The following is a 23,210-nucleotide window of genomic DNA, read 5'->3' as shown; positions in this document are numbered from 1 at the left end:
ACGGTAAATACTTTACAGCAGCAGATATGAATAGTGCGTATAACCAAATGCCGCTAGATGAAAAATCACGACGATTAACACAATTCGTTATTGGAAATCAACAATACGAACAACAGATTGTTCTATGGAAATTCCATAGGATCAGCAGCATTTTCAGCGTTTGTCAGTAAAATTTTCATACCACTAATGCTCAATAAAAATGCAATCACTTATTTAGACGATGTTTTTTTGCAATCACAAACAAAAGACGAAATGCTTGCTGTCTTAGAAAATACCAATAAATTTTACTACAAGAAAATATGAAAGCAGCCCCAGATAAATCACACTTTTTCCTAGCACGAGTTAAATTCCTTGGACATATTATAGAAAGAAACATTATAACTCCGATAAAATCTCGCATAGATGCAACCTTAAAACTCCAAACACCTTCAAATAAGTAAAAGGTATAAGAATTTCTTGGAATGTTGAACTTCTTAAGTAAAAACGTATACAAAATGCAGCTATACTTAAGACCATTTACAACATCCTTAGACAGCAAAATAATTTTGAATGGACAACAGAACATCAAAAGCAATTCAAAGAGATGAAAACTCTTCTCACCGAACAATTATCAAACACTATTCCAGATCCCGATCAACCATTTTATGCTATGTGCGACGCCTCCAATTTCGGCATCGGCGCAGCATTATTGCAATCTCACAATGGAACAAATAAAATGAACCTCATTTCAGCAAACTCTAGACTATTCACACAAACTGAACTTGGACTCTCTACCTTACGAGAGAATGCACAGCTATAATATATACACTTACAGAGTATGAATTTTTAATACTCGGATCTAAACATGGTTTTATTTACAGACCATGAACCAATAATTTTTCTCTTTACACAAAAATCAAACCCAAACCATAGAGTTTACAGATTTCAACTTTTTTTAAATGAAATTTCCAAACTTACATACAGTTTTTACCCTCTTTTTACCCTCTTTTTAGCCGACGATGAGCCGCTAAGTTGGATCCCTCCATCGATCAATTTCCCACCCAGCCAACCTTCAGAACAACCTCGCCATTATCCCACTTTTTGCTTCCCCACCTCAATCACTTCATCATAAGAGAAAAAAAAACGGAGTGCAAAAATTCCATCATTTTCCGCAAAATTTGAAGCAAAAAACCTTTTAGTCATTATTGAGATTTTTTGTGATGCTATGCGTTCTAAGGAAGTAATGTCGATCATCACTAAGATATCTTTCATACAATCAAAATTGCAAGTTTAAATGAGTACAAGGAAAAATGTAGTTCCAATAACACTTTGTGAATTACATTCACGTGAGCAAAATTTGTTTCAGATGACGGAAATTTTTTTGACTTCCACTGTCAACCAAGACTGCTCGTTTCCCGACTGAACGCGTAACTGGCCTCTAACTTTGAAAAAACAGGTAAAAAGTTATACGTTTTAAAGTTTTGAAACGTCGTTTCCCCTAACACCCAATACACAGTACAAACTTAAAAGCTTCGCATCTAATGTATCAGAAGGATCAAAACGCATGTTGAAACTCAATCTGGAACAATTTTGCCGTATTAAATTACTCTATAGTTGGACAAAATTGATCATTTTTAGTTAACTTAAATTGCCCAAATTGGCAATGTGCAAATTCCATAGCGTTACAAAATTTTCGTAAATAATGAACTCAAGACGTCTTTTACCTTAGAAAAACGAAGCTAAAACCTTTGAATTTCAAAACAGTTTTCATTTTAATTTCCCTTTTAAACTTAGAAAAAACATAATTTGTTATTCTATGGGTATTAACCGGGTATTCTTTTTTCAACAATTGAATTAATTTGAAAACAGCCGTCTCGATTTCATTTTGAAAACTGCTACGAGAGCTACGTGTTCTTGTGTTCTGAAGACATCGCTAATCATTGATATAGCTGTTCAAATTGAAAAACGCAACAATGGCACTCAACATGCCATCTATAAAGTTGGAACTATAAATTTTATCAGCTGTAAAACTCTTCTAAACTGATGTAAACGTGCGCTTATACATCTGAATACCTTGTAAGCATTCTCTTTGTTATAAAGCCATAAGATATTTATAATAGAAGTTATTTTGTGTGAATTATAAGCAAATTGGTTGTTCAGAGCCATGTCTCGTAAAGAGAACGTGCTCGGCGATGTTTTGTCTCGTTACGGGAAACTCATGAGACACGGCGATACTTCGTTAGACAGTCGAGATCGATCATTTCGTTCGGCTAAAGACAAACGACACTCATCCGCGCGTCGGAACCGCAGACCCTCTCCATCCGAAAGCAGCTCGACAAGCATCGCACCTTACGACTCGAAAGGGTCTCGGAAAGCACGAGCATGGGGAACAATGGTACGAACTGTTTCGGGTGATATTCGAGAGAAAATATTGAAAACGTGGGGTGACCAACCGATGATTTTGGACATAGTGGACTCGGGTCATAAGTGGCGATCGCTAATGTCGGAACTCGAACTGAGTTCGGCTGCTCGAGATGACTTTTTGATGTTACTCCAGATGATGGAGGATAGACACGCTCAAATTAGCAGCTCAAGTCTCAAAAAAATAGCAACTGAAGTTGGCGTTCACCACGTCAGGCGGATGCTCCAGTGTGGTCCATTGCAAGGAGGTGTGATGGATGCTCATTTCCCGCCGGATTTTGGTATGGGTGGACCCCGTGGACCACCCGTTCCAGTGGGACTCCCCTCGGGTCCTCCGATGATGACGGGACCCCCTTCTGGACCTCCCATGATGACGGGTGGGTTTGGTCCACCTGCAATGGGTAAATAGATAATTAAAAGTGATGTATTTTTCTTACAGTAGCAACTGGGAAAGAGATTTTACAATTTTCAGTAGATAGAATTTCAATTCTTTTTTAACAATTCCGTAAGCTATTGAGGTTGATTATATGGCAGAAGAGTCATTGTTTTATAGTGAAAATACGTGTTATCCGATCAGAATGCATTATTATTGTTATGATTTAATAATATACTCTCAAATTAAAGGACATGTTTTTATGTGCAATTTTGTTTGTAGCTCCTGGCGACATTTATACCGATTTGAAACATGGCATCGACAAAATCCAAGACGCCAACTTCCACCTAAACATGCAGACCCTAACCAATGCAGCCCAGAAAACAGACGCCGAACGATCTCTATTTTCTGAACTACGACGACGAAACGAAGACTTAAAAGACACGCGTGAAGACCTTAAAGTAGACCGGTTGAAGCTAGCCAAGGAAAATGCCGAACAGAAACAGTTAATTGACCAATTACAGTGCGACTTGAAAATTGCCAATGAGGTTGCAGATCAACAAAGTAAGAGGTCACGTGAGACGGAAGAAGCGACGAAACGAGAACTAGAAAGTCTGGACGCTGGAATCAAAGAACTAGAAGTGAAATTGTGCGAAACTTCAAAGAGAAATGCAGTTCTTTCGGAGGAAAAGGAGTCGTATAAAGCACACAATGATGCACTGTTGAAGGAGGTCGAACGGCAGGATAAAGTGATTCGGAAAATGGGCCGACAGATAGACTCGTACACGACTATCAACTCGGATTTCACCCATATGGTGGAACCAATGTTCAAACTAGTCAGAGCTCTCAAGGTTAGACTTGTGTTTCTGTTCAATGAAATTGTAAGCCGGAACACAAAAAGAAGCCAACATATTGTTTTCTCGGTTAATTTCATAGCAAGAAAACTCAAAAAATGTAATTTTTTGTCGAAGTTCCGTGGGATATTTCCAGAGGCGAAAAATTCGAAATCCTATTCGCCCAGGGACGAATTTAAGCAAAAACTAAAAGTTAATACTTTTTGTTTTTTAAGCCGGCCAAATTGATTTCTTTAACAACAAAGAGATCTGTTTTGCCAAAAAGGCCCCCTTAAAAAAATGAGGGCCGGTTGGTCCAAAAAGCGAAAAGCAAATAAGTAAAAATAAAGTGATAAGGCCTTTTGGGTGGTAAAAGTGTCGCATTCCTGTGAGAAGAGAGATTCTACCTCGCTCCTCGCCTTCTCGCTCAGCTACTGCTCAAAAGTGGTGGGGTTTCTTCTTTGACAATGTATCATCGGTTCGTTCACGCGTTTGTTTGTACTTTTCATGTTTTTAGTATCGTATTTTCGATTTCAAGATTGCGCAGTTAAAAATTGATCAAAAAATTTAGGAGCTGATTGAATTCTAGGAACGTCTTGACGAGTACGACGTGATGCGAGAACGTCTTTGCAACAACATCCGGGACATCAAAGATGACAAAGAGTACGCACACCGGGTGGGGGACTTAGTAGTTGAGATGACCACTTCTAGACTGTACCGAATCATGGAACAGTACACGGACAACAACGGAAGACTCCATGCACATATAGAGGATCTGCAGGAGATGACGAGACACATGGACAAGGCTATGGAGTCACTTAAAGATGACGTCAGACACGAGAATATGTACTGAAACTTCATTCAATAAAATACAGACAAATATGGAATTTCAAAACTCAGGATCTCACTTTAATCATCTGCAGGATCTCTTCCCAAGAAAGTCTAAGAACTTTGATCCCTAGTTGAAATTATCAATTCCGTGTTTGCTATCTTTCATTGGCACGATAACGCAGAACTAACATCACGGGCCGTGGTTCCCAATATTTTTTTCCGTATATTGAAACATCATTTTAGTACCTGCTCTTTTAGCTAAATTTGACACCTTAATTAATTCGCTCATTTATAAACGCAACATCAGCGCCAATATAATGTTCAGCAAAAACATTTTATTTCTCATTTTTTACGTGTAGTTTTTCAGATATAGTTTCATCTTAAAACTACATATGTCGGATTTAAAAGTATATTGTCTGATTAATGCCCTCAAAAAAAAATTGGTAAATTTACTCTTTGATGCACATTTTTTCAATGAAAGCTTACTATAACTGGACAGTTGTTTTGTTTATACCAATGTTTCTTGGAAAATATTGGTTTTTGTATATTTTTAATTCTCACCGGTCAAATATTTCCCCGAAACTTATCTAAACCTTTCAATAATCATACAGTATAGGATTAATCTGTCTCGTGGACAAACTTAATTCAATTAAACCCAGCAAAAATATGAACTATAAAGTTTGGGCGAATGAAATGAAATAAACCTGAAGATTGAAAAGAGTCTAGAGCTTCATTTTATGACAGAATATGTTTCCTTTATCCTCAACCATGTTTTTGCTAATAAAACGGAAGCCGGTCTTCGTTCTAGCCCAATTTTAACCCAGCGGTTTGATTTACCCAAAATGTTAAATGTTTTTGTCACTATTTGGGCACAAAACAGAAATATGTAGTCAGTAACCCAATTCATTAAATGTGAATTAGCTCCGCAGTTTATCTACTGGGTCTTTAAAGGCAGTCTGGAATTTGAGTTTTGGACCTTTTCGTTCTGAGACTGATTTCGAAATATTTTCATAAATTGTAAACAATTTAATCCTCTTGAGGTCGTTCAAGCTACTAGGAAAATAATAACAAAGTTATGTCAAGTATATTATTTACATATTTTATAGTTAAACAACCTTACAGTATCAAGGTATGTCAAAACGTTGCAAATTGACCGTTTTTTATTAAATTTAGCTTTAGGGAACTTGAAGCATGTTTGAAGTCTTGAAAAATAACCCAAATTGAAATGAAGCATGCTATTGCTCGTCTATTCAATACTTCACAAAATGCGAAATATATAACTTTGTACTTTACTTATCGCGGGGTATGATTTTCGAATTAAAAAAGTTTTTCATGTTTTTGTCAAAAACTTTGTCAATTTTTCAGAAGCGAACGCTACTCCATAGAAAAGCAGTCCGATTTGGAATTCAGGGCTTTGACTTGATACGAGCATTTTTGTTGTGTTTCTCACCTAACAAAAGCCGATTTTGCCAAGAATATAGATTTTCTGATAAATCTCACCAATTCTCAATCAACAATTCGAAAACATTTAGAATCATTCCATGCTACTCTATTCCTATTAAGAAACGCGCAACTTTCGATCTTTCTCCCTCTTTTTCAATTTTTTGGCATCTGGTACTGCACAGCAATGCAACAGGTAACAAAGTTTTTCTAATCAAACTTTTCGATTAAAAAAGCAGCAGTAACTAAAACTCAGTTTCACTGCTATGAGCAAAAAATGTTTTTCATTACAGCTTTTACAATTTGCAAAAGCAGAAATAAAAAAAAACCCACAAGTTAGTTTTTTGTACGATACGAAAAGAAGAACTACAAAGAAACCTCTTCCGAGAGGGTTTTTTTTTTAAATTCTCGTTGCCCTTTAGCCTTTCTCTGAGTAGTTTACAAATTTTTTATTCGGCAAAACTGATTTTAAATGATAAGAAACTTAACATATTTGTGATATCAAAAAAGCGTAAAATCAAAAAAACAAAAAAAACTGATAAAATTGTTGCCAGTGATTTTTTAAAAAATACGATGGTTATCAGAATTTTTAAATTCGTTTTAATTCAATGTATACTCTGTTTCCATCGTAAACAAACTAATCGGACAACGTAATAAATTTCTGAAGTAATTCTGACCTTCAAATTTAAACTTAAGCAAAATACCTTTTTGATTCGCGTTTGCTTTTTTGCCGGCATTTTATGTGTTGTTTGCTCTGAAAAAGTACAAAGCAAATAGTTGTTGAAATTTTTTTTTTCAATTGTGCACTTGACATAAGACAAAAGGAAATTTCCCGAAACACGCAATATTTTTGCTTGCTCTTTTGGCAGTTCAAATGCAGTTCGAAAATTCGATTGCAACTTTAACGCTATTTCACTGTCTGAAGGTCAGAATTATTTAAAAAACTTAAGACGTTGTCCAATAGTTATGCCGAAAGATATGCTTTTGGAGTAACGGTGACTTTTTCATTGTTTTTTGAAAACTCAAATAAATTGTTTTTTGAAGTTCTCAAGTTTCAGATGTTTCTGAAACTTGTTTTTCAAAACCTTTTTTTTTCACGTCTAAAAAGTTTAAATTTGTCTTCTATTTTTCTAAGATGTGTTGAAAAAAAAATTCATTTTTGGAATCAAAATGAGAACGACATTGCTGATAAAATTAAAGCCAGGGGATGATCTAAGGTTTTCTTGTTGGGGGGGGGGGGGGGTGGGGCATTTTCGAAATGGTTTCCGAAATTTTGTCAAGTTTTTAAAAACTGTTCTAGTTCTTTTAAATCACTATAAAGACCCTTATTTTGACCAAACGTTGACACTATTTTGCTTATTTTGACCAAATTTTGGAGTTTTTCAAAAAATCATAGGCAAAGATTTTACGAAGCGGGTCAAGATTGTAAGGGATCTCTCGATGATATCAAAAACGAATGGAATTAGGTAGTAGCTACCCTGAAGCTAAGAACCAGCGCTCCAACTGAAAAAAAACTTGTATGCATCAATTAAAGAAAACAGACGTGTTGTTTGTTTTTACCGAAGAGCAATGGAGTATACTTGTTCCTTTTTTGGCAATTATCTAACGTCTTTTTTTTCGAATTTATTTTGGTATCAGTCACACAAATTAAATTGACAATTTGTCAACACCGTTAAAACTTTTTTTTATGGAGATGAATATTGGTTAAGTGGTCATTGAAGCTATATCAAAGTAGCCTTAAGAATCTTAAAAGATACAAAGGTCAAGAGTAGGGAAAATTAAATTGAACGTTGTGAAAATTTTGATTAATAAGTTTTAGAATCAAGATGAGAGCCCACGTTTGCTTACATTAAAACAAACAAAACCGATGAAAAAATACAACGGAATTACTAATTCATTTTTTAGCGCTGTTTTAGCTTTTATTACAAAATATAGTGTTTTTTTTTATTCTTTCATTTGATCTTTCAAAAAACGATAAACCAAAATTTTGAAAAAAAAAATCTTTTTTTTACATGGTTTTGCTATTTTTGAATCAGTTTCCTTATATCAGTGTTGTCGGATTGTGCGTTACCAAAACATCAACTATCTATCTAAGTTTTCATTCAAATTATGAGACTTACAAAATTTTAACTGCACCTCCTTGTTTTTTTAATTTTAGATAATTATAAGTTTAAATTTCGTTTCTGTGGAAACTTATTTAGACTGTATGTATTAGAGAAGGTTTCTGTTTGGTTCTAAATATTTTCAGCATTCAAAACAGGCTAAATAAAACAACAAAATTTATTAAGCAGAACAAAGGAGCATAAAAGCATAGAAAATTGATCGCAGTGTAGCTTTAAAAAGTTCGTAGCAGTATTGTTTGAAAGTGAAAGATGACAATCTGGACATAAATCACAGTCTTTGAAGCCATGCATGAGCTCCAACTTCAACATGAAAAAAGTTGTTTCTAAGAAAAATTGCAGCTGTCATAAAAGTCGCGCAGGTCGCGATAACTTTTCTTCGGTCACGACCGTTGCGGATACTTTTTACTTTGTCACAACGGTTGCGGAAACACTTTCTTGGGTTGCGAGTTCTGAAAATACTGGACTGTAACTAAAAACATTTGAGTGACTCATATCTATCTTTTGCTCATTAGAGGAACTCTGATTCCTAATAAGAAACTTTACATATATTTTTCCCCTTCTCGGGCTGAGATTTGCGAGTTTGTTACCAAAAAACCTCAAGGTGCTCTCAGCTATCAAAGCGTGCGTAAAAATTCACAGTTCCATCAAACCTGCTTTAAAAAATCTGAAAAAAAAAACGATTTTTGCATCAAAAAATTTTGCAGTTTAAAACCATGAAATGACGCAAAAAATAGTAATGAAAATAGTACGCTGCTATACAAAAAGATTAGCAATGAAAAACGGAAGCGTTTATATGCAAAATATAAAAGGCAATTCAACCAAAACTCATGTGCGCTGATATGTTTTAAACGAAACTGCGCAAGAGATGTGCAAAAAAGACATGGGACAAATTTGCATCATGGAAATGCACAAAAACTATTTCAAAAAAATCGAGTTGCGTAAATTTTCGAGCAAAAATCCCGCAAAAACAAATCAAAAAACGCACAAAACTGCATTATGAACGTCGGCAAAACAAAGTACAAGGTTACTACAGACAGAAACTACTCTTCATAACAGGTTTTCAAATTTAAGGTTCAATGGTTTTTTTTTCATTGTTTTTTTTTTAATTTTTACCGCACACGTACTGTCTAGACTGAAATTAAGTTTTCCTTAGAGCACAAAAATGTTAAATGGACAATACTTATATCTCTTATTATTTGCAACAAAATCAAGAATAAATTATTTAACCAACATTTTGAGCGCAAAATCAAGTTCAGATTTTCAGAACAAGTTTTGTAAAATCACTCCATAAAGATTGCATTTTTTAGAAACTAGAATTTTGTCTACAGGAAAAAAACTATCCCGACTTTGAGTATCTGTTTTTCTGTTCAAAAGTCATAACAAAACGTTGCATGTCGGCCATGATTGTTACTACAGCACTTTGTTGTTGATGGAAAAGGTTTTTGTTTCTTGTATAATCATCACTTTGAAAAAATTCGAGAACAAAGAAACAGTTTTGATATTGTGATTCATTTTTTTTGTAAAGTTATATAATTCATAAACCGCAACGAGGTTCCATGCATTATAACCGATTATTATTCATTTTCGTGGTCAAAAATGTTGCTAAAATTGTTGATTATAATTACACTTTAGGACCACACAGTCGATAAAAATTCACTTAAATCAGTTTTTTTTCCGAAAAAATCAAATGGATTATAATCCATTAATTCCATTATAAAAGATTATAATGGAATAAAATTTGAACAATTGACCCGAATTCAGTTTCAATCTTAAAAAAAAACAATTGTATTATGACTTTGTTACCAGTTCTACTAAAATTGAGAAAAAAATCAATGTTAATGAGTTAAAAAATCGTTTTAACCTCTTTTTTTTGAAATCAAATTAAAATCAATTTCAATATATTATAATTTATTCTATTTGATTTTTTTATCATCTATTTTTCAACAAAAATTTAATCGATTCTACTTGAAGATGATTGATGAATTTTATCCCAATTTCTAAATTAAATGGTTCGCAAAAAAATCCATTATAATCGATTATATATTTTTTGCCAGTTTATCTCAATCTTGCATCTGAACTTCGAATGTTTTATGCTTTTCGAAGAAATTGGTTTAGATAAAATATGGGAAAACTGTTTTAACAGTTTTTAAATCAATTCAATCTTCTATAGTTTTTTTTTCATTTTTTCTCGATTAGAGTTGTTTTGTGATGCACATTTTATTTTTTTAACCACCAAAATATCAGCAACTTGTTTTAGTTTTATGATTTAGTTTAGGAGAACTTTTGCTTACCTACCGCGGGACAATTCAAACTGTAAGTGGGATCTCCTTAAATTTTCAATTGGTGGTAAAAGTTTGTGTTCAGATGAACCAAAGAGTGACGAGACATCTCGCCGTTTCAGAGATTTTGTTTTCGACAGAATAGCTGAAGTATAATCCTTTCTAATTGATTTTCCTTGCGTGATAAAGTTTTGACAGAAAAAGGGACTATAATTTTCAATAAAATATTATAAGTGCTTTAAAGATTTTCGGAAAAGCTATTATCAGTTTTAATTGACTATAATTTTTCATAAAATTACCGAAACATCTAAATTTGGCGCTAATAATTATTTATATTTAAGATAAAAGCACCCTTATAATGGTAATATAATCAATTTGTTTTCTCATTTTTCCGGGTGCAGGTATACAGAACGTTTCCAAAAAAGTCAGTCTCATCCGTAAAAAAATTATGATTCATTGTAGTTGGGGAGGGTTCTCATGCTTTAAGGACCGAATGCTTGAAGGACCGAAAAATTTCAACCAATCAAAATCGCTAAGCGTTTCTATTGGCTGAATACCTTTCTCACAAAATCGAATTCAATATTAACAGCAAATGTATTAAATCAGTGGAAAATAATCGAAAATATTACAAATTGCGGGTTACAACCGCATTACTATTCAGATAATCATCAAGATTAATGAGTTCAAAATAATAAAAAAAAAATCAGTCCTGAAAACTTATCTACCTATTATCTAATCGGTCAATAATAACACTAATGGCCTGGATTTATTTTCTTACTTTGAGATTTTTGTGATTGTTTTTGAGATTTTGAATACTCAACTTTGATTGGCTGAAAGCAAGCTTAAATTAATTTCAAGCATTCGGTCTTTCAAGCATGAGGGACACCACCATTATAGTTCATTATACTTTCTTATAACCCATTAAAATCCATTATAACCCAATATTATTCATTATAATTCATTTTAATCCATTGTAATTGATGATAAAAACTGATTTCTTGTTTTTTGTTTTTTGTCAATTCATTATAATCAATAAAATTAATTTTTATGGAATCAGGCCATGAAAATCCATTAAAACCATTTATATTCCATAGAACTTCTTTGCGGCAAGGTATAGGTTATATTCAAGCCCACTAACGTATTTTTAAGAGCAAACTTCTGGCCTCAGCTCAGTTTAGAAGGATTTCCTTTGCCGTTTATATCAATTTGCAAACTGCGTATCTCAGAAAACAGATTTTTTTCAAGTAGATCTGAAAAACAATCCTTAAAAATTTTTGTTAAGAAAACGTAACCAAAAGCCTATATTTCGCTGCAGACTGCAGCAGATGCGCAACCAATAATAATATTGCGCGACCAATATAATCAATTATAGTCGCGAAAAATCAATTATAACAAATTATGGATTTTCTCGAGGGGGAGGGAGGGGAGGGAGGGGAGGAATTTCAAACAATTTTCAAAAATTTTGTCGCTTTTTTTAAAGGTCAATCAAATTGATATTCCGAGCTATCCCAAAGTACTAAAAAGACCCTGTTTTGGTAAAATTTTCTGCGGGCTTCTTCGGCAGAATTGGGATTTTCCGGGCTTTTTCGGCACGCGCTCCTCCCTGGAAATTAGGATGTATTGGCACCAAAGGCGCCTTTAGAAAGTTTTTGGGGTCCGGCGCCAGATATGGAATTCTCAAAATAGTACAAAGGGGGACCTTTTGGGTCGGCAAGGGGTCAAATCCCTGAAGGGCGAGGAGTCTGCCCCGCACCTTTTCCCTTAAATCCGCCCCTGTAGCCACCCGTACCCAGTATTTTCTGGAATAAAGATCTAAATAAATGATGATAAACAATAGTTGAGATCTAAATTTTGATCTAAATTACCCAAACATTTCAAGTATCCAAGCATTACTCTGTTACTTAATATATGCCATTAATCTATGCAATTCAAGTAAGTATTGAAATTGCAGTATTTTGCTTTCTCTGCAAACTCAATTATAATTAAATTATTTAACGGAATTGCTTTGACGGATAATTTTACAAATAGTTTTTCTCAAGCCATAATTTTAGTCCCTCTGTTAGAAATTTTTTTCAAATTCGTCAATATTCCTTCCAAAACATTAAATTTTTAGATCTGAAATAGAACAAGACTGCTTGTAACAGGGCGAAGCCCTGAATGTTCCGACTGCCTTTTAAGGTTTATGGAGCAGTAATAACATTAAAAACTTCAATGAAATAAAAAAAATGAATTTTTTTTCTTCTAAAATTTGAAATTTTTTTATGAAAATCATCCCCCCACACGCCATATAAAGTACAAAAGGATAGATTTTGCTCCTTGTAACAAACCAATTATGGCAAATCAGCTTCTTTTAACCAATTTGGAACGATTTCTAAGACGGATTAACTCTCCGCTTACGCGTTAATAGCGCGAAATATCGCGCGTTCCCGGGTTGACCAAAACTTCTTATCATATAATTTCCATATATCAGAAACTTCTTGTCATACAATTTCATACAATTCCATACGTACAGAAAATTGTATGAAAACTCTATGATAAGCATTTTTCCATATATGAAAATTGTATGATAGATGTTTTCCCATAAACCAAAAATTTTGATTTTTTCTTTCTAAATTTAGTTTCTGAAAAAATTGCTACTGCAACCGAACACAAGTGACATATACCTTGGTTACTCAAAACACCAAAGGTTGGACGGTCTTAATTTACTATGCATAGAAAACGACCTGAATTTGGCTGTCTTTCACAATTCATATAACAAAAGTAGCAAACTTTTATTTTTTGGCAAAATTTATTAATGATGATTATATTAAATTTTTGAATTTTCAAATTATCAGACATTGATCAAGGCGTACATTAACACCCCATACAAAAGAAAAAGGAATTTTCAGCGTTTTTGACAAAAAAAAATAAGTGAAAAGAAAGTCAAAGCCAATTTTATCGTATCCAGGACTACGTTATGCACACAAAATATTAAATTTTGCATGCAAAATTTTTTTTTCGAAAAATGTTTGTTTGCGTACGAAAATCGATTTGCAGTTGAAAAAAAACAAAAAATTTTTGGGCCAAATTTTCAAAATTGCTTGAAAATTTTTTTGTGTCGCCATCAAAAAAATGCCAGTCATACAATTTCCATATATGGGAATTGTATGATAAGCATTTTTTTCAAAAAACGAAAACCTCAGTTTTTTATCACCAGATTGTTTTATTAGAATCAAACAGCCACAGAAAAGAGTTTATACCAGTTTTCAACCATTTTTAGAAATTGTATGAAAATTGTATGACAAGCATTTTCCCACACACTTGATGTATGGAATTGTATGATAAGCATTTTCGGTGTATGGAGGTCAACCCGGGTTAATTGTCCCAAATTGGCCAAAATTGCAATCTTTAAACCCCCGTAACTTTACGAAAAATGATCACAGGTGAAATATCTTTTCAAATTTGAGCTCAGGACAACAATACCTTTCGAATGATATAAAAAAATTCCGTCAAAAATGGCTAGTTAAAAAGTCGAAATTTGTCTGAACAAAAAAACCCACCCCGAGCACAAATATTCCGTTAATTTCGTATCGAAAGTCGGAACAACAATTACTGGGAAAAAATCCAGCAGATGTTCATACTTAACAAGAAAATAGCTAGAGATAGACCAGCAAGTTCTCTGGTAATGCTTTGATGATTCTGATCTCACAAGTTTTTTGTTCGCGCGACGCTTATTCTGTGTCTAGCATATTTGAAACAAATCTCTGTAGGATTGCACAAAAAAGCACCGCTATTATTGATCACGCAAGGTTGTGCCGTTTTTTCGGTAACGCAAAGTCGCAACATTCTCGTATGGGTTATGGAAGTAAGAGCATCTTATTATTGTATGGTCGCGCAAATTTGCGGAATAGTTCTCTTGGGTCACGACGTTCGCGATACTTTCGGAATAGGCTGCTGGTGTCGCGATGCTCCCATTTTATCGCGGGCCTTAACCTCTTTTGTAGTAATTATAAACCAGCATCTTAAGGTCTACCTTTAGTTTAGTCGCTGTTTTAACAGACATGAGTTTGATTTTATAAACAAACCATCTGCTTGTCACTTTTGAATCAAACAAAGAAACGCCACCTTAACACGTGTAAAATCCATTGTTAACAGGCATCAACCAGACTCACCGCATTGTAAATCACCTGTGGTTGATTGCTATTGAAACTAGGCCGAACAACTAATTGGTTTTTAATTCGCCTCCAGTCAGTTTTGCAGTATCATTAACATGTAATTTACCAACATTTTTATACAACTTAGGTAAATATGTTTTCAGCATTTACACACGTTTAGTTTGAATACATTTTAAAATGTTCACAATTATCTACGCACGATTGAACTAAAACAGCCTTTATCTTACATTTGTTCGAGCCACACTCACAAATGGTAAATTGAAAAAACATTGGTGAACCAAACTGTTGATTGTATAAAAAGTGAGTTTTCAACGTCTTCTAAGACTTCATTACCGTCTCAAATGCATCTATACTAGCGTTGTTCTGTTACGCTTTTGAACATTTTAAATGACACGTTTTTTTACAGCAAATTTAAAAAATTTTGAGTAATTTAAAGCAAATGCATTCAAATTAGTGATAAAAACATGATGAAAGTCGATTTTCGGGTTGCGGTAAAATTGACTTTACAAGCTTGTTAATTTTGTTGCTGTCAATTCGCTCTTTGAAAAAACAAGCAAAAAACTGCACCGTCGTAAATACATAACAATAAAATGACTTTAAACTGAAGATTTCTAATTTTATGAGCCACCTAAGATCATATCGGCTAAAAATATCTTACAATAAAATGTGATAAAAAGACAGTAAAAAGACATTCTTAACAATTTTTGAAAAGTTAGTCAGTCTATCAGTGGTCTAGTTCCATTTTCAGTGATTAAAACAGCCATTGTTTTACATTTGAAAGCTATAATCGACGGTCAATTTGGTAACGAAAAAATGTTTATACGCATATTTTCAGTTTATTAGACGCAACTATTTTATGACACTTTGTCTATAATTATAAAGCGTTTAAATTCAATTTATCTGCTTCGACGTTGCACCGACCAGCAATTGGTTTCAAGTTGTCACAAACCATCGTCCAATGTAACTAAAAATAATAAAATGTTAATTAAGACATTTTAATAAATAGAATAAAAATGTAACTTACCATTTGATTTTCCATTAACAGGTGCAGACTAATTTTTAATCTTCAAAGAGAAAACTCATATTGCAGAGATAGTCAGCAATAATTCTGTGACTGAAAGGCCAAAATTATTCATCAGAAACAAAAAAAAACATGAAAAATTAATGTTTCAATTTGCTCCAGACAATATATCCCAGACGCCAATGGTAGCTTTTTGTCTTATTTAACTTCTTTTCTCTTACCTTTCTTTGAAGACCCAATGATTACAACTGATAGCTCTCCCGAATATTTTCTTTTCATCCCTATACCGTCTTGCAGAAAATTTCTCCCGAAATTGGCCTGCTGATTTTTCCAATTGTTCACCGCTGTTCGTACCATTTTACAGAACTCTCAGTATTACTATATACCATTCAGCTTACAAAGAACTACTGTTATTTTGATGCGGTGTAGATGCAATAAAATTATTTGCTTCCGCTACCTTTTCAATTTCAGCGACTATTTGAAAGTTAGCGCGTCAGTGAGTCCCTTCAGTTCACTGTATTGAGACGTTTTTTTAATTGTTTTTCAATTATCACTCAAATCAACAAAACTTTATAGTTTAAAAAATAATATTTGAAGTCAAGTTAATTAGATTTTACATCTTTTTCATTTATTCGGCGCCCATCGGCTTAAGAGTTATTGCTAATGTTGATCAAGAAATGAGTAACGGGTCGAGTCATTGTTGATAGCGTTACAAGAACTCCGAGGAAACCGGGCAGCGCGCTACGAAAGTGTCAATTTTATTTCTGTCAAAGTGCTATGTCGGCACTGTGTGGTTGTTTTGGTGGTCCCAATTACAAGGGCAACAAACCGGCTCCTAAGGACAGCAAGGGACGATCCAGTTGGGCCTCCAGCAACCAGCCGCCATTGCATGAAAATGAGGTAACACAAGATGAAATTATTTTCACTGAACTGTAGTTTTTGAATAGATTTGCAAGTCTCGAAATGGCTCAGCTGATATTAAATTTCATCGTGGTATTCTATGCTAGTTTGTTTAAATTATGCAGTTTGGGTTTCAATTTTCGTGGTTTCTTATTCAGATTTCAGAGCAGGAAAAATTGAGGTTGAACAATAAACACGTTTCAGGTAGAACAAAAAATCGACAAAAATCAAAATAGCTGTCATTTACGATGACCAGCGGTAACATTTACTTCTACAAACGCCTGATTGTTTTTAGTAAGTTGAAATATAAGACGAAGAAACCAAAGTTTCAGACCATTGACTGACATTTTGATTTCTCCATCTTATGATTCATTTTGTTTTTACTAGTTTTTTACGTGTAACGGAAAATATAAAAAATTTAAGTATCATAACCAACTAAATAACTAAAATCAATCGACAAAGGGCTTACTAAAACTTTTTGTTTCCTTTTTTAGAACAACGCCATCTCAAGGAAGAAACAGAAACCTGTTCCCAAACCCAAACCAAAGTACATCCTGAGCCAGAACACTCTCAGCCAGTTCCTGGACGTGCTTTTTTTCACTCCAGAGACAGGTGGTGAAGACATCACTGACGAGGCCACATACCTCCCGGATGTCACTAAGAATCTAGGTCTCTAATCATCATTCAAACCTTTTTGTATGAAAAAGAGCGTAATCGTTTTCTCCATTTAATCAGGCACCTCTGTAAAATCTTCTCGAGGGGTTGGTTTTTGCAGGTTGACCAATTTTAATCTCCATGCTTTTGTCCAAAATGAGATTTCAGAACTTTGTGGTATAACAACAGGGGCTGGTTCCGCCCTTGTATAAAAACTTAGATCTTTTTGGGTATTGTTCTTAGCAAAAAATCGCGTTTTTGCGGTCCAAGCTTCCCGCTCAAATATATCTTTCTGGAATCAGTTTGCTGAAAATAGATGCCCTAAATTAGGACTAAAAAGGGACCCTAAAAGTGGAATGTTGTGTCTAAATTCTTGTAACTTAGGTGTTGCGTGGCAGATTTTTGCAACCTTGAAAATTGTCATTCCATCAACGTGACCTTGAACCTTTCAGTTGTCATAATCCCCTGGCTGAGCCCTCAAGACGACGTTCTGATGGACTACTGCATGTTGTATCTGAGCTACACGACAGATGTGATGATAGTGAGGTATGGTATACAAGACCTGTTGAATATGCCCCGCATGAGAGAGATGTCCACCGAACTGGGTGCTCTGCTGAGGAAGTACTGTCCCTCCTACAGTGCAGTCATTTGTCATTCCATACAAGGTATGAAAACTCTTGGCATAATTTTTCAGAGAAAACCCTGTTCATGCTATCATGTTAGTTATGTGACCGGCAAATTTTAGACAAAATAAACTTTTTGTTCAAAAACTAGATTTTTTATGAATTATACCTTTCGAGACAAAACAGTTAAGCCGCAAATCAGGGGCGGATCTAGGATTTTCTCGAAGGGGGCAGGGGCGGCTTTTCAAAAAGATTTCGGAAATTTTGTCGACCTTTCTATAGGTCGATCAAATTGATTTTCCGAGCTCTCCCAAAGCATCAAAAAGACCCTGTTTTGGTCAAATTTTCTGCGTCGCTGCAAAATTTTGAAAAAACAAGCCAAAAAAGGCATTTTTAGGCACTTTGAAAAATTTTGACCAAAAAATCGGGTTTTTCCGCGCCCCATTGAAAATTAGTAATTATTGGCGGTCTAACGCTTTTTTATCAAATAAAATATGACAACAACAAATCGCAAATTGAAAAGGTCAATCCATTTTATTCATTTTTCAATATCCCTTTTTTAAATTAATCAAATAACTTTCACAAAACTTCCCAACCCCCACCCTCAAAATAACCTCTGCGAATGCCGCAATTTATTGATTTTATCATTTCACCAGACAATTTTAGAGGCCGGTAAGTGTCTTGTTTTTAACCGTCAGTGCCGTGAAATACTGCGGCCTATAAATTAGACACTTGAACCTGTGCTAAAACTTACATTTGTTTCAGGTGGTACTTTTATAATGTGTGACCTGCTGTCGAGGAACTTGCTGGTGAACATTTCCGGCATCATAGTGGAGAGGCTGGCCTGTGACTGGATCAACCTCCCTCTGGACGGACTGGTCAAACACTCCAACTCCATGATGAAGAGACTCTCATTCCGACAGGAACATGGTAAATTCAATACTTCAATTGTTTACAATATTGAAGTTGAAAAATGTACGTACCAAAAATAGAAAACTTACGGAGGAGTTTCCATGGAGCATTTCAGCTCATCGAGTGTTCATCTCAAAAAACGCCTATGAGCAAGCGTAATTAGATGAGAAATGTTGGTAACCAAGAAGTAAGCAAAATATTTTTTTTTCGACCAAACTTGAACTTCGACTCTCTTCGCAAATTTAAACTTTCATATCTCACAAAACATGTTTTTTTTTAAACTTTCAATCGGGACAATTAGCATGCTGATAAACGGTGCGTGTGTGTGTATGTGTGTGTGTGTGTGTGTGTGTGTGTGTGTGTGTGTGTGTGTGCGGGTAGTGCTCTTAAAAATTTATCACGGTTTTCAAGGTTTTTAGCCTAAAATGAGCATTAGGAAAGGTTACGTTTTGATTTTAAACTTGTTTTAGAGCTGAGCATGGACTTAAAAGAAGCCCTCATGTACCCTGAAGACGAAGAAGACGATTTCGAACCCAGTGCAGAAGGCAATTACGGAGTCAGTTCCAGGAAATCCGCAGACGAGAACCCATACTTCGAGAACTACACAAATGCACTACCCAAGCAATTAGCCTACAATACCAATATGCCCAACCAACCGAATGGTCATCATAACAATCCACCTAGTTATCCTTCCGAAAGCCTACAAAGGAGGCCGAACGTGCGCTCAGCTAATGTATCTCAATCAAAAAGTTATCATGTGTCGTCGAACCCATATGCTACGAATTATCAACCTCTAAGTCACTATTCGGGCAACCAGCCGACCAATCACTATTCGGTCAGTTATCACACGAACAACCCATATTCTGCAAACAATCACGGTTCTCTAAACCATTATTCGGTCAATCAGAATTCGTCTAATCATTACAGTATGAGAAGCAACTACTACTCAACGCACAATCAAACATATGGCAGCAGTCCGACCGAATTATCAAATAGAGCTTTAACAGCAGCCAACACAGCGAATAACTCACGAAGCCAAAAATCAGTCGGAATAGACGATATTCAGCCGAGTGTGACGTATCATAAATCGATGCAGCCTCAAAGTTATAACCCTTACAGCTATCAGCAAAACGGTGCAATAAAACAGCGAAGAACAATTGCGAACGGTCCTTTAAATGGAGGTTTTTCCCATAACGCCGTGAACAAATCCCATTCAATCGGGTCGTGGGTTCCCACTGCTCCAAACCCGAGCCAGCCCTCGCTAAATTTATACTCTGGTCGCAACTCGGCCGAAAGAATTCTGGACCGAAGTGAATATGGACCCGCTTTAGGTCCAGACAGCAGCATCGGACACGGTCTTTACAGTTCGAACTATTACTACAATACTGTTAACAGTCGCTATAGCATGCAGAGTTCTCACACTCCAAACGGGAACATCTATGGTCAAAATCAAGCAAGTCAGAGCCATTACGGGAGTAACTATGGATCTAACTACGGAAGCAATTATGACAGTCATTATGGCAGTCATGCCTCCACACCGGGACAACTGTATCGACAGCATTCTCAAAGCTTCATTGAGCATTCTACAACAGCTATGACATCATTCAGTACCATAATTCCCCAAATGCGAGTTCCGGTTTTGATTTTTGCCACTGGGAAAGATAACTGCGATGTGGATGGGATCAAATCTATGATAAGTAACTGGAGATTCCAAGGAGTTAAAGTGACACTGAGGTACTGGAAAAAGTGTCCAGGCGTCTCACTTCTGGAAAGCCACAACACTGCTTTCATGAAGACACTCGATGGTTTTCTAGAAGATCACAACCTAATAATCCGATCCTAGTCTTAATATTTGCTGTATTTTACTCCTGTTTGCTTATTAATTTGATATACTTAATTTGAAAGAAGTAATTGCAGAATATTTGGAATTTTTCATAGACCGCTTTCAACAACTGAACTAAGTATAAAGTTAACTGAATTCGAGCAGAGCAGAACTGTTTAGCCGGAGTTTTTTCTGCACAGTTTCACCCGGGTTGAGGTCAATAAAAGGAAAATGCTTGTCATACAATTTCATATATGGCGACTATGGAAAAAATGCTTATCATACAATTTTCATTCAAAATTTAAAACCTGTATTAAAAGTTTTTAGAGAAATACTTCTGTTTTTTTTTTCTATCTTTTGAATCTTTCTGCTCAATAAAAACATGATTTTAATTTTGGTCAGAAAAATCAGAAAAAGGCTTATCATAATATTTTTTCATATATGAAAATTGTATGAGAAGCATTTTGCTAAAGAAAAAATAAAATCTTCAAAATTAATTTAATGATGTTTCTGGATGAATTTGCATGAGTTTTAAAAAAAAATTATTGAAGGAATGCTTTTTGACTCTCAAAAACATGATTTTAATTTTGGTCAAAAAAATGCTTATCAGATAATTTTTATATATGAAAATTGTATGTTATGCTTTTTTTCCTAAGCAAAAACACAAATTTGAGGAAAAAACTTTTAATCCCGTTTTGGTTGCAAACTTGCTCTTGAGCTCAAATATATTTTTTTGCGACAAAAAAAATTTGCATGCAAAATTTGACTTTTTGTGTTTATAACATAATTTATAACAGGATGAGTTTTTCTCCCAAAAAAATCCAAAAATCACAAAAAAGTGTTTTTTTTGTAAACACGATTATGATTTTTTTATTTCATTTGCTGAGATAAAAATAAATTTGTAAAAAAACAGGCCTTTTTTTTCTCAACTACCAAAACATGTGAAAATGTAAAAATTAACGTAGGTGGCAAAAATCACCAAATGCAGTTTATCTGCGTGGTAACTGCCAGTTACACTCTGGGTTTTCTTCTGACAAAAAGTCCAGGGCTAGTATTTTGGATGAAACACATACTTTCAAAACAAATATTTTTGGTATTTTCATTTTAAAAAAATGCTTATCATACAATTTCCTAGTATGGAAAAAATACTTATTATGCTATTTTCATAGTATTTTTTTGGTCTATGAAATAGTATGACAAGCATTTCTTTCATAATATGAATTAGTATGACAAGCTTTTTTTTGTCAACCCGGGCAGGTATCTCAGCGAACACTGAGGGATTTCATGGTTCTGTCAGCCCTGAATTAGCGCTAAAATAGCGCTGTTGCAATTATAAAATTTCAGCTCTGACCCAGAGCTGAATCATTCGTGATCACGGATAAGTGGCCACTGATCAGGGACAAAATTCTAAGAAATCACTGATCCAGCGATGGTTGTCTATGACATGCCAACCCGGAGTACGAATAGAGTAATGAAAGTGGTATTGGCTTAGTGGCTCTTTTCTAGCTTCCTACCCCTCTTGTAAGCTTACAAAAAAAGTTGACTACAAAATCGATCGTTATGCTGTCAGTTAAGTTTTAAAAAAAAATGGTCACAATTTTATCAGTTGTCCACACTATAATGATTGTTTTTTAATCAAAATTGATTTTAGGTGAAACTTAAAAAAGAAAAGTTTCCAGCGAAGCTCTAGGAGGGACGAAAACTGGAAAAGAGCCGATTGAAAATTTTAGTTTCCCTGCCGACATGTAGCATTTGAGTAGCAAATTTTAGAGATTTTGTCTCATTGTAGAAAATTTGTCATATTTTTTGGCAGTGTATCAATTTAATCTGATTTAATTTCTCCGGACAAAAAAAAAACTGAAAGCTTGAACGTGTTTTTCTTGAACTGGGTTGACCTTACAAAAAATTGAAAGTCCAAGATTCTATATTCTATAGAATTGTACCAGCCTGAAAATGATGAAAACTAAAAATGTGCAATCATAAGTTAAAACAGTCTTATGCGGGTGCCAAACTGTGAAATGGAAATATGCACAAATGTTTCCAGTTTTTTCTTCTTAAATGTTCTGGTTTTACGTACTTTATTTAAAAATTCATTAAAGATGCAACTGTTTTTGCATAGTTTTTATCAAAAAAAATTGGACCATGTTTTGGGATGCGTTTTGAGTTTGATTTTCAGAAAATAAATTTTGAAATGTAACTTTGATATATTGTAAAATTCTAAAGCAATTTTTGTCTCTGTCTTTTTCCATATAAAAATTTAATGTTTCAGATTTTTTTCGTTTTGTTCTGATAACGTAAATAAGCACATTAGTTTGACCCATGAACGCAAATATGAGTCTTACTTTTTGATGTTAATTTCGGCAAACTGAATAACATAAAATCTACGGTCATATAATTAAGTAGGGTCCAGGTTAGAAAATTATATTTTAATTATGTTCTCAATTTTTCCGAATAATCATTAACAGGTTTAGTTTTTCAAACGTACATTCTTATATTTCTTAATGGTTTTACTGAGATGATGACTGCAATAATTGTTCTTATTTAGGATCAACACATTTGAATCGATACTTGCATCGAAGTGCTAATTTATTGCTCAACAAGCTCTGATAAGCTGAGAAGACTGTTCCGCACAATGATTACATCATTACGAAGTCAAACTGTGCTTTTTTATGAAATAAAAGTGGTTTCAGCAAAAAGCCGAAACCAGACTTGTTGATGAATTTGCAACATTGCTGGTTTTTCTTTGATCTTCTTTGCTTTTTTGGTTTCTACGATCAAATAGCTAGTACACTGTTTCGCTAAAGTTTGCTCCAAAAACAGGCGAATTAGGCTTTCGCGGAATCCG

General features: G+C 34.5%; 2 protein-coding genes across 2 annotated transcripts; both read left to right on the top strand.

Annotated features, from left to right (window-relative positions):
- The first annotated feature begins 2,004 nt into the window (after positions 1-2,004).
- On the top strand, positions 2,005-4,903 carry LOC134845749 (uncharacterized). Its single transcript, XM_063862810.1, has 3 exons — positions 2,005-2,801; positions 3,056-3,624; positions 4,196-4,903. Exons 1-3 carry the CDS (start codon positions 2,144-2,146, stop codon positions 4,457-4,459), a joined length of 1,491 nt encoding a protein of 496 aa, XP_063718880.1. The 5' UTR covers positions 2,005-2,143; the 3' UTR covers positions 4,460-4,903.
- Positions 4,904-5,471: 568 nt separating this feature from the next.
- LOC134845748 (putative uncharacterized protein DDB_G0267716) lies at positions 5,472-20,454 on the top strand. Its single transcript, XM_063862809.1, has 6 exons — positions 5,472-5,566; positions 15,479-16,354; positions 16,849-17,023; positions 17,461-17,673; positions 18,397-18,561; positions 19,014-20,454. The coding sequence occupies exons 2-6, from the start codon at positions 16,232-16,234 to the stop codon at positions 20,384-20,386; spliced, it is 2,049 nt and encodes a 682-aa protein (XP_063718879.1). The 5' UTR covers positions 5,472-5,566; positions 15,479-16,231; the 3' UTR covers positions 20,387-20,454.
- The last annotated feature ends 2,756 nt before the right edge of the window (positions 20,455-23,210 follow it).

The sequence above is a fragment of the Symsagittifera roscoffensis genome, chromosome 5, assembly GCF_963678635.1.
Source record: "Symsagittifera roscoffensis chromosome 5, txSymRosc1.1, whole genome shotgun sequence".
NCBI lineage: Eukaryota > Metazoa > Xenacoelomorpha > Acoela > Convolutidae > Symsagittifera > Symsagittifera roscoffensis.
The sequence above is the reverse complement of the archived record's forward strand: the minus strand, read 5'-3'. Positions and strand labels throughout refer to the sequence as shown.

What these genes read in the sequence shown, in the direction of transcription:
- LOC134845749 (XM_063862810.1), top strand. Translation starts at nt 2,144, where the DNA reads ATGTCTCGTAAAGAGAACGTGCTCGGCGATGTTTTGTCTCGTTACGGG. An exon ending in GTTTGGTCCACCTGCAATGG is followed by an intron (nt 2,802 to 3,055) that starts GTAAATAGATAA and finishes TTTTGTTTGTAG; the next exon opens with CTCCTGGCGACATTTATACC. An exon ending in AACTAGTCAGAGCTCTCAAG is followed by an intron (nt 3,625 to 4,195) that starts GTTAGACTTGTG and finishes ATTGAATTCTAG; the next exon opens with GAACGTCTTGACGAGTACGA.
- LOC134845748 (XM_063862809.1), top strand. Translation starts at nt 16,232, where the DNA reads ATGTCGGCACTGTGTGGTTGTTTTGGTGGTCCCAATTACAAGGGCAAC. An exon ending in CGCCATTGCATGAAAATGAG is followed by an intron (nt 16,355 to 16,848) that starts GTAACACAAGAT and finishes TTCCTTTTTTAG; the next exon opens with AACAACGCCATCTCAAGGAA. An exon ending in CTCATTCCGACAGGAACATG is followed by an intron (nt 18,562 to 19,013) that starts GTAAATTCAATA and finishes AACTTGTTTTAG; the next exon opens with AGCTGAGCATGGACTTAAAA.